The sequence below is a fragment of the Halyomorpha halys genome, unplaced genomic scaffold, assembly GCF_000696795.3.
Source record: "Halyomorpha halys isolate HHAL.00 unplaced genomic scaffold, Hhal_1.1 Scaffold689.1, whole genome shotgun sequence".
NCBI classification, from domain to species: domain Eukaryota; kingdom Metazoa; phylum Arthropoda; class Insecta; order Hemiptera; family Pentatomidae; genus Halyomorpha; species Halyomorpha halys.
In genome coordinates this window covers 230,733-243,410 of record NW_027113663.1, presented here as the reverse complement: position 1 = coordinate 243,410, position 12,678 = coordinate 230,733, and the positions used below count along the sequence as shown (strand labels likewise).

General features: G+C 29.1%; 1 protein-coding gene across 1 annotated transcript in view; it reads left to right on the top strand.

The window, feature by feature from the left end:
• The first annotated feature begins 4,287 nt into the window (after positions 1-4,287).
• LOC106685398 (prostaglandin E2 receptor EP3 subtype) overlaps positions 4,288-12,678 on the top strand; it is a 116,025-nt gene continuing 107,634 nt past the window's right edge. The window contains exon 1 of the mRNA XM_014428030.2: positions 4,288-4,411. Coding sequence (XP_014283516.1) covers positions 4,346-4,411 — 66 coding nt within the window. The 5' untranslated portion in view covers positions 4,288-4,345. The remainder of the gene's footprint in view (positions 4,412-12,678) is intronic.

Genomic DNA, 12,678 nt, shown 5'->3' with positions numbered 1-12,678 from the left:
CATCCAAATTAATCAAGGTGAACAATTTTTAATTTTAAGTTTTTTGAAAAATGGTATTTAAAGGTTTCAGACGACGCTATAAACGATTCTGATTTGCTTTTTCAAAAGATATTTTTTTTAACTACTTTACTGAAATCTTCATTATGTTTTTTTAAAACTTTTAGTAAATAAAAATCAATTAATAGAATCAGTGGTATTTTTTTCGTATTCTTCAGAAAGAGACAAATTGGTTGGTATACAATAAACATGAAAATAATGTATACTTTCAGAGTTATACGCCAAAAATACAAATAATTTTGTTAATATTCCTTTTTACAGAATCATACAATAAAAAATCGGAACTGCCTATTCCCGGGAAAATACTGAACATTTAGCAAAAAGCCCCATCAAGATCGGATGAACGGTATGCTAGCGCATAAAGTACCAACAGACAAAAATCATTTTTATGTAATAGATATATTAGTACCCCTGTGTTATAATTATTAAAAGTGAGACTTCTGTGTTAAAACTCCGCCACTAATAAGTATGAGGAATGAAAAAACATACTACACTTTAACATAGCATAAATTCACTTTTACTTATGTCTATACAAAAGCTTAATATCAGTGCAATCAAAATGATGAACATAACGTATATCATAAATTATTTTAACTATGCCCCGAGCATATAATGCAATTTGTTCCAAATAATAAAATGTGAACGCTACGTTGTTTAAAAGTTGATATGCAGAGTTTACTTTACCATGCCAAAAACTAAAACGTATATATTTAAATAATATGTAATGATAATATCTCATTTATTTGACACGTCATCAGTCAAGCGCCATGATCTTACATTGCTTCGTTACAAGCTCATTAGTGGAGAAAACATGTAATATAAATATGATTCATGCCCTATGCATCATACTTGAAGGATACAGATGTTTAGTAGTGTAAGTTACAATAACTAATTTTTGAGTAAATTATGATTAAAGTTAAACATAGTTTGTAGTTACAATAACTTTTCTAAACTGGCAAGCTTTCCTTTTTTCTGACTATTCCTGTATTTCTAAAGCTATTCTTACAGTTGAAGAGAACTTTCACCTTCTTTAAAAATGGTTTAAGCTATTTTTAGAATGATGAACTGCACTTATACCCTTTTAATACCAACTGCTATGTTCTTAATGAGGAGATAAAAATATAAAATAATATATAACCTATATACCTTCATACATAAGGCTTCTCGAATGAAATAAGTTTTCTTTTGCCCTGTAATATGGTAGATTTATGAAAAACCTGCCCATCTCTGGATAGTTTAAGAAGATTTGTGAAGTTTGCAGGGTTTTTAAAAAAATCTTATTTTTCACAGGACTAGTTGAGACATCTGGTAGAGCAGCAGGTATTTTTCCAGATTGTGCATACTTGATATTAATTTCTGTGAAGGGCTTCGTAGAGACACTGCTATCTGATGGTCTATACTATCTCTACTATAGCTCCAAAAACCATTACGAGTAGACATAACGAACCTAGCTCACGCAACGTGAACTACTATAGTCATCCAATATTTGTATATAAGTATTATTTTTTGTAAATAATTTAACTTGGCTTATATATAACCATTTATTATATTATTAAATTTATTATTTGAATCAATAAAGCTCACAATAGAATCTTCTGATCCACTAAAAGCTAACCTCTTACACGTATCATTTCTGGATGGCGTTTAAGAGCCCAGAGAGTGGACAAAGCACAAACTTGGCTAATCTAAGAGTGTATTTCCCCTTACAAGAATTCTCCTCCTTAGGAGGCAGTGAATTACAATTTACATATTTGATCAGTACAGTCTAGTGCTATTTTTGGACATGTAAATTGGACTTTTATTTAACTCTGCCTTCTTTGGATTTCTCCTCCTTCCTAAACCTTTTCTTTCTTTCTTAAGGACCTATATTAGTTCCTGTACGACTTGCTATCCCCTTCACGACCGTAGGCTAGTTGCCTACGGAGCGAAGTCTCTATTCTACGTGAATTTAAGGCAGGTTCCCGTAAAACTCATTCTGTTAATTCAAGGTGAATCATTTTAACATAAAAAAAACTTTCCTACTTTCTGAATTTTATTTTATATACACTTTAATTTAACATTTTTGGAGCGGTTTGGCGGGCTTTTTAAGTAGCCATTTTTATTTTCACTCCAATCATCATATAAAAATTATTTTAAATTGTACAACTCTTGGGTGTATACATTTATTTTATTTTTTTCTCAGTTTTATCAACGTAGTTATACGATCAATACAAAATTTAGTATTTATAAAAATATATTTTAAAGAATATGGCATTATTATTTATTAGTATTATATTTTTAAAATACATTAAATCAAAAATTTAATAAATAAAATAAAATAAAAATGACTGAGTAATAAATGAATTCTGAGTAAATTTATAATATCTAAGGATGTTTGAGGGCAAGCATTTTCGGACAGTGAAGTAATTTAGAGAACAAACTTTTCCGTATGAGTAGGGAAAAAGTCCGAATATAATGCTAATTATTTAATTTATTATATTTTTCTCTTTTATAATTACTTTCTTTTTTTTTTTTTTTTATTTAATGTTTATAATTTTGATTCTAATATTTTATTTTTTATGGTTTGTAAAAGTAAACGACTTTTTTTGCTTGGTCTTCAAATCGTAATTATGCCTTTATGGGTAGACTTCATTTGAGGAGCAGCCATGTTATTTCAATAATCTATTACAAGAATATAATATTTCAAAACAACTCTACTTAACTATACCTTTAATATTAATTAAATAACATTTTAAAAATTTATAAAACTCTATAGCCTAGTGCACTATCTTAGCAAGTTTTAATATTCAAGGCACACTGCAAACCGAAGACGGATTTGGACCCTAATTCCCATACGCATGCAGACTTGAGGAGCAGCCTCAACATATACCGTCAAAGACAAGGACTGTTTTATTTCGTTCCTCGTTCAGTGGATGTGTTCATAGTCCCATTGCTTATCATTTCTGATAGTTAAGCTACTTCCTATATTCATAGCAATAAAAAAGGTACATTAAAACCACCTTTGATGTTTAAAAACTGATATGAACTACTTCTGATAAATAATCAGTTATTCGACTATTCCAAAGATTCTTCATATGAAGGGTGGGAGCAACCACTCATATGAGAGTGGTGCAGGAAACCAAGAGTTAAAATCAGGAAAATAAAAAAAAATAAATAAAGGAAGTTTTAAATAGTTTAATGTAAATAATAGTAATAATACAAATCGCATTACACAACAGACACTATATTAATATTCAATTAATTTTTCTAAAAGACAGAATCTTTAATTGCATTTTTTTTGTTAATTATCTTCCTTTATTCTTCTTCCCTTTTTTAAATATTTTAGTGTGTACTATATTTTTATATTTATTTTTTATCTATTTTTTTTTTTTATTTTTCGGTTTTCATTAATTGTCTAAAACCTTTTTTAATTCTTATTCAATTTTACGTTCCACTATACATTATATTTTTATTTACTTTTTTTCATTTTTGTTTTTATTTTCAGATATTAAAATTAGCCTTAACATAAGTTAGCCACAGCTTAGTTCAATTTTATTTCATATTATCTACATTCTAACTTTGTTACCTTAATTTAATGTTTGTATCTTATTTAGCCATGATGAAGCACTTCAACGTGAGGCGAAACATTGGATCTCATTAAATAGTTTAATTACAACTTGAGTTTTTTCTTTGACCGTACCCAGGCCATCTTCCTTTTATACTTACATTCGGTCAATCAGCTATTTTACAGTTGGTGGAAATGTACTTAGCACCACTTTGAAGTAAGTCATCGACATCATCATTACTGTAATATATAAATTCTAGAGGAAAGTAGGCGGTGCATTCAATTTTTTTTTTTTATACATATAAATATTAAATAGATAATACAAAATAGATAAGTTTTTTTTTTTTTAAGTTTAAAAGTTATAGTAGTTATAAAAGTCGATAAAATTAGACTTCATATTTTACTATGTAGACTCCAATAATCCATTACATAACAGATATGATGTCAGGTATATCTCTGGCTCCTTCAAGGATACTGGATAACTCAAGGTTAAGATCCGCGCGCTCCTAAATCAGAAGAAGTTCATGGAAGATCCACGTTAGTTCCAGTTAGTTACTAATTGGGCTTCATTACCCAAGAGCACGTGGGTGCAATTGAGGGCGTGTGCTATCAGGACTCCAAGCGGCATCAAGAGCTTTGCCGAAACTAGCACTCACTACCTGCTGTGGGGTGGGGTGGGATGCAGTTAGTGTTCGGGGCAGCGGCATAGTGCGTACTAACGTCCTCTTCAACTCCAAAATAATTATGGATGAGTTTCTTCTACTACACAACAGCTCTGCTGGGGAAGAATGCTCCTACACGCACTTAAAGGTGAGTTCAATATCCTCTATCACTATTAATAATTCAGACAATAATAATTATTAAGTACTTATATAATTATTATATTATTCATTGAAACACATAAAATAAATTCTATTCTTCGAAAATATAGAAAACTACATGAAGAATAATTATAATCATGGTGTATAAAATAACATTCATGGAGACACTGTACACATGTTTTACGAGTGTTTAGTTTACTTGCCATGTAGCTACGAACAGATTGGTTCTCACTGAACATGGTTGGAATAATTCCTACATTTCTACTTTTTTCAACATGAAAGATTTTAAAAAGATGAATTCTATGTTTTTAGACGTCATGTAATATTAAAATTTATCTTTCAAATTTTATTTTAGATTTTATTATTTATTTAAGTACAACATATAATATTCAATAAGTATTAGTATTTTTATGATGAAAGTTCAACACTAGGTGACTTCTTACATAATAAAAGCTAAATTAACCGTCTAATATTTTTTTAAGATAGTTTTATCATTATTATTTCTCTATTTTTTTTTAACTATCAATTATTTTTTTAAAGTTCCTCAGTAAAAGTACTTTTAAAATATTGTAATTTTAAAACGCTTTTAGTTTTTAATTATACTTTATAAATGAATCCCAGGAAAAAACCCGAACATATTCCAAAACAACAAATTATTTGTAATGCTAAATATGAAATGAGATAACGATTTGTATAGTTTTGTATGAATTCATCAAAATAAACAAATATAGAACCCGAAATAACGAGAAAAGAGTATTTGTTGTTTGTATTTCAATTGGTAAGAAACAATAATGCTTCTATTGTATGTTTGAAATAATAACAAATTGAATTTTAAAAAACAAGTATTTATTCAATTGATTGAATTTTAAAATCCTTCTGTTTTCTTCCTGATTCATGAATACTTTATTGCTAAATTTCCTAGAAATTATATTCTAATTTTATTTATAATAATGTTTTAGATATAATCTTATAATAAATACAATTTAATGTTGTAGTTATCGAAATAAAAAATAATAGATAAATTTATTTAGCGCAAAATAACAAATAAAAAAAATATATATATTTTGCCTGTTGCGTTAAAAGATCCAAACTTCCTCAGCAGCAAAAGGAGTGGAACGTTTTTAGTCTCCTTTTGGGGCTAATGTTGAATGATTTATACGAAGCAATACGTCAAATGCACTTGAGGAGCGTGTGAAGAATAATTCAATACTGAATCAGAGTTTGCTTTACCATCATTTCATTGTAGAATTGTGTTTCCGTCATTCAATTTAATGTACAATTACAACAAATGGGGCGTTAGGTCGTGAAACTTGGTAATTGACAAACTGGAAACTATTACAATCTTAAAATTTTGGTTAATTGCAATGTTTTACGTTCTAACAGGAGGTAGTTACTATAACTTAATATCAACATTTTTCTCTCATAAAAAGATATTTTTCAACAATTATGAAATAAGCCTCTAAAAATCCAGTGATACCAAAAACTCCAATTAATAAAAAAAAACAAGTTACAACGTTTTACGACCGAACGAATGTTATGAGGCTTTAACCACTTTCATTATTAAAATTTCAGTTGGGAAGCATCAACTATAAAATCTTCCATTTGATTATTTCATGTTAAATAAAGGAAATCCAATCAATTCAAGGGGTTAGAAAATTAATATTTGTGGTTATTTATTTATTATAGAAAATCGAAATCATTTAAGTGATTCATTCATAAAATTTCAACTTCAGTTTTTCATTGATTCAATAAAAAAACGAAAAAATTGATTTCTTTAATTCCGGTTTACTTCTATTAATTTACTTCGCAACATTATTTAAATAGAAACGAAATAGTTTATTTAAAAGAAATATAGAGCGTTTATCTCTGACTAATGAAAGATCTATAGAGTAGAGAAATAAAATAAATTAAAAAATATATATATATATATCATGTTAGAAATGAATGCCCAAGAAATTAACATTTAGATAATTTTAGATCTTCAATAAAAAAAAAAAAAAAAGTTTACCCAATAATAAATGTATTGTTGGTCGTAGATGAAGTTGTTTTTTAATTTTTTAAGACAATTTATGTGTCTATGAAAATTACAATAAATAAAATTAAAAACCAATACACTCAACTTACGATATGAAACAAAAAAATATATTTGCAGTTCTTCATTGAAACGAATTTAAGGTGTTGAACTTAAGGGTTCTGAAATTTAGGCAATACAATAAAATATAATAATCTCTATATAATATAATAAATGTATTAATCTATATATATTCTTTTCTGCTTGACTGTAGCCCTCCGGCGCTACCTAGTCTCATAAAGTGGGAGCCCTTTTATTCGGTAAAATGTGGCAGTCGAGCGTGATTCTGACCAATCTTCTTGCACAACCGTTGGTATAGAAACAAAACTCCCTTACAAAGCAATGAACCCCTACCTAAACCTTCAGGGGTTGTAGCAGTACAGATTTAATTTTTTTGTCCAATCAATGTATAATAATAATTCATTACGCATTTCTTATTACAGAAATCAGAACGATTAATAATTTTTATTTTATTTATTTATTGTAATTTACAACTGTACAAAAAAAAAAAAAAAATTAAATTGGATGAATGTTTCAAACACTGAAAATCTTGGGAAGGAACCACCCAATGGTGGTACTTCAAACATTAATTTAAGTTAGAAGGTCCCGTGCCGATCTTCTTTTCAGACGCCTCGGGGGATTATTAGGAATTGTAAAGGATGAGAGGTTAAGAACTAATGGGTTAGGGTAGGTAAGGAGTTTGGAATGAAAAGACGCGTATCTATTTCGGGCCAAATCTGCAACGAAAAGGTTGTTAAGGTCTTTGTGGATAAGTTTATTTGAGACGTAATAAGGAGCATCAAGGATTTTGGATCGTAAGAATTGGAAACGGAGGGAATTTGATGGTTCGGTAGAGCCCCAGAGCTCAATTCCGTTATCATAGTATATAATATTTTTTTGTAGTGAATGGGAAGTTTAGAGCTTTTGTCAAGTAGGTGTTATAGCTAAAGATTAATATAAACATTAAATCTAGGCAATGGTATATCACTATCCGACATCTTAAAGTCAAGTCAAAACAAAAGGTATAGAGCAGTGATTTCCAATTGGTCCGAGAGATATATTGGGCTGTTACTTTTGTAAATATATCATAAAAAAACAAATTGATAAATATTTATCAAAACCTAGGGTGTAATAAGAATTTATAAAAATATCAGGAAATTTATTTTTGAAAATTATTTATCAAGCTGTAGATAGTAATAAGAATTTTTTAAAACCATCTATTTTATTTGCGAACTATTTTAATAACTAACTATTATGTTAACTAACCATTTTAATATATTAGACCGTTTTTATAGCTTTTAAGATTGTGTTGTTTATTAATAAAAGGTATCAAGTAATGACACATTAAGTATTAAAACTATCACAATTTTTTTGAGATGTTGAAATCTCATTTATTTTTTAGATGATTGCGGTCAAGTTCAAAATTGCGTTAGATCTCATGTCTTCAAATCCTTATTATAAAGGATCCATAAAATCTGTTGGTATTTAATGAAATTTTTTGAACCTCAAAACTACTCCATTTAGTCACCTTTTAAGCTTCTAAATTTTTTTCGAATATAATAAAGACCTATAATTTCAACTAAATTGTTCCAGAGAGTTCAGCTCGTTTTTGAATTGCAAATTTGCTAAGTCCACAAAAAGTTATTGAATTGCTGCAGAAGCTTCACTAATAAGCTATATATATGGAGAAGGTTCCATTTTCAATGTGTTCCAGATGCTATTGTATGACAAACACTATATAGGTTGAGTAAGTTAACATTTCTCAAAACCTGATTTGAAATTATTATGGTAATTCCTAAGCAATAAGAAGATTTTTTATTTTCGTAAGCTTCTGATTCCATTGAATAACTTTTTACTGATATTTTCAATGCAATTTCGGGAATGAACGCAAGATACTGGAACATTTCTTTGACAGACAATGCTTTACCAAAAACATCTGATTCAACATACATTCATACATATATATACACAACATTCATAGGTAGATCAAGTTTACGGTGTTAAAGTTTTCTGATTCCATACAAAACGTTGTACCATGGTTTAGATTTAAAAATCTAAGATGATAAGGTTTAAAAGTGGGTTGAGTTGACGTGGTTATATGGTTATATAATAACTACAGTAGAGTTATAAATCTGCAAATTGAAAATAAATTAAGTAATGTAAATGACCTGCTTATGAATTAATTAATTTTTTAAACTTATAATTTCCAAAATAAATAAAAAAGACTTAATTTTTTAAAAAAGAAAATAAGGACAGTGAAGAAACTTCATCTGATTCATTCAATACGTAGATATGGAGTAGTATATTTCATAGACATGAATAACTGAAGTTAATGGAAAGATGAACATCTGTTACCAGGGCCATCTCAACTAAGTGGGGACTACGGGCCCTTCGAGATATTAGAGTCTAATAGATAATCTAGGTTTGAGAATTAATTTGTTTACTTTTTGAGAATCCTTTTTTTGAATTTGAGATATCTAGATTAAAGAATTCTTTTTTGTTTCCACCAAATTTACGTTATCAACACAGATAAGCAACATACTAATTAATAAAATTAATATTAATAATGGATTAATGTTTCTCAAGTAACACTAAAAAATTACTGCGGTTCGCTCATCTTACAACTTCCACTTACCACCCTTCACACGTCCCTAAGTTCAGTATATAGGGATTAGCTAGCGTTGAAGTCCCAATTTTTTACGATTTTCGAAAAAAAAAAAAGTCTAAGAAAGAAAAAGTAGGAAAGGTAAAAATATCTCAAATTTTTAGTATTCTGTTGTGAAAATTCATATTTTAATTTTTTTTGAGGTAGGAATAACATATTTCAACTCCTCCCAAGTTTAACGACAGATAACGAAATCGTAAACAATCGGGAGAGATCGGACGGTTTCGGTCTTCTCAAAATCGAACACCGGCCTGATTTTCCCCCGTTAGTCATTCATTAAACTCTTTACCATATTTTATTTATCCATTGTTTATAACAGATAACAATGTGAACTGGTTATTTATTTCAAATAAACAAAATTAAAGAACCTTTAGAGGAAGTTGTATTATAAAATAGGTATTTAAGACCTATTAAACAATTATCATAATCATTGTATGAATCTACCGATTTTAAGCAAAATTATTGAGCTATTTATGAGAAAATCGGTTCAATAAATTGTCACTTACAATCAGTCGATTTAAGTGAAAAAAGTTGCTGAATCGAAATTCACGTAGAGCTTTTTGCGAGACTTGGTTGTTTGGACTCAGTTGAAATTTTTCTCGTTTTTAATGCTTTCCTTGACTATATATTCTATGTATATGTATTGGAGAGTAAAAAAGTTGAACAATTACCAGGGACGGATCGTAGGCGTTGGGTGTCCTATACATCGCACAAACCCATGGGGTAAAGACGGCTCTGTTTCAGGACACCAAAAACACTAATTTATTATTATCATTAAGATTCGTTATTATTGCATTTCTCAAAATCAAATTTTGGCCACAAGGAAGTCTGACCTGATGATTCGCTGAGTGATATGCGAATGATATAATAAGTGATAAGTACAACAAGTAAACGTCATATTTTCTGACTTCCCTTTTCCGATATCTGTCATCAGAATATGAGTACGAAAATTACTAGTCAGTGTTAACTAGTTTGTTCTAACAGTCCTGGATTGAATCTTTCGGTATTCAAGTTGCATATTATCTGGTTGGAACAACCGAAGTTAGGTAAATACTTATGCTTATTATGGTAGATATATAACTAGTGATGGTAATCAAAACTATATAATGTTGATAGTAAATCAAATTAAAGCATCGCGTCAAACATCGATTTTATCAATACTTCGCCATAGTATCGTTCTTCTTTTTTCTTAATTTCTGATAAAAGTAATGAGGATTTTTTTAATAAATAAGTTATAGAAGCAATTTATTTTTGATTCATCTAATTTTTTCATAATCCAACAATTGTTCGTATCAAGTTATACTGAACCTGTTTGTTTAACAATCTTTTGTTATTGTATAATTTTGAAAATTTTAAATTAATTTGTTGCTATCGCCTGATATTCCGCAGTTTCCGTTAAAAAATACTTTTCTTGTTTAGTTTTGCAAATAATTAATGGAAATAAGTAAAGTTTTTTTTTTTTAATTAAAATATAAAATAAAAATGTGTTTCACAAATTTTAGATGAAGCATTTTATAAATGAAAATCTTGTTGTTTTTTAAAGAGGGCTGCAGATTGATTGAAAAATAAATTATCTTTCTTGAACATTAATAATAAATTATACAGCTAGAAATAGCTACAAATAAATATAATATTAATTTTAAATTAATAAGGTAGTTTATACTCACATCAAAAAGCATTATACTTTATTTTTCTTTGTCGTCGAATCAAACAATGAAAATTCTCACACCTTAATCTGCCGCAGAATCGGGAATTTGTTGAACATTGGTCTGTCAATGACAACTCCATCCATATCTCCAACACTGAAGTGGAGCACTATCGACGGAACCAATAACACCGATTTTTACTTTCCCTAATGACGTTAATGCATATGAATTCCGGCATAAATGCATTATTTAATTTCAACATCAACACTTTTAAGATAAATATCTGCAAAATTCTACCCAACCATGAATCATGAATTTTATGGTGTGAAACGATTACCTCTGAACCAAAACTATCTAACAAATCTAAAAATTACTAATCCTATAGATAGAGCAAAATTGGAGATAAAATAGCTAAATTTATAACGAAATACAATACCCATTTTTTAATGGTTCATAATTTCTTAATTAAACTAAGCTTTGACACAAAATTTCATCTAAAAATATCTTTTAAGGATTGTAGACACTCCAAAGTCCGTGGGTCTTTGAAATATTAAGCACTATAGACAAACATTTATTTTAAAAAAATAAAATACATGTGTACGCTTGAACCATCAGGGGTGGCAATACTTTGTAAGGAAGTGAGGTGCTTTGGTCAGAATCATGCTTGACCCAATTAAGGGTACTCACTTCATGAGGCTAGAAGGACACTGGAGGGCTCCTGAACCCACAGGGCTGACTCACAGCTTCATTGAAACAGAAAATTATTATCTGCCATATTCGAACCTAGGTCCTTGAAGTTAGTAGTAAAGTGCCTTACAACTGAACTACGCAACCAGCCATAGACAAATATGAAATTCACATTGTAGAACAAGAGCCTGATACATAAAACCCAACTCATAAATATGCGAGTAATTTTAAAAATTAGTTTCTACAATTCTTAACACGGAAACACATTTAAAACTCTAAATAATAACATAATAAAATAAAGAATCATTTATTTCCTTTTTTAAAATTTATTTAGGCATATATCTCCTAAACGGGGTATACTGGCGAAACGGTATGGTATAACAAAATAAAAAACAGTAAATTCTGTCCAATGAGTAGCATAATCTGGTCTTGGAATTACTTTTTTAAAATTTATTTTCGAATATATTTCCTAACCGTTCTATCCTAGCGTAAACTCGATATGGTACAACAAAATTTCCCGAATGAGAACCTTAACGTAATAATTTGGTCCTGTAGTTTGGTCGTAAGCCGACCAATTCCAGCTTTTCCTTAGTCATCAATAGCAAATGGTTTACGGCAATGTCACCACTGAATTATTAATTTATGAGGCTCATTCTACTCAGAATTTAATCCTCTTACGTCGTACACTTACACACAAATAAAAAAATACTATCTATAATAAACATTTTAAAACAAAGACAGTAGTAAGATTCTAGAAAATAAACTAAATTAAGGTTGGGAAAAGTATATCAATAATAAAAATAATCAAACGGACGAAATTTACACTGTTCGATTGAATATGACTAAAACTTAAAATTAAAACAATGTAGCACGTTAGAGGTTTGAAGTTGGAACGGGTTTTACCAGAATAGATTTTTTATTCTTCGTTATATTATTTAAAAAAAAAAAAAAATCACGTTATTTTTCTATGGTAAAGCAATAATTTATATTCGCCATTTTTGATAAAGGTAGTAAATTTACTATCCCGATAATTTTAAACACTTAACCGAATATATAAGAACTTGCATTTACGACAACACAACACCATCACTCCTACATGGCGCACCACTACTACACTATCTTTACCCAACAGCCCTGAAATCACTACAACAATACCAAAACAGCACACTACAGAAGATATGTCGAGG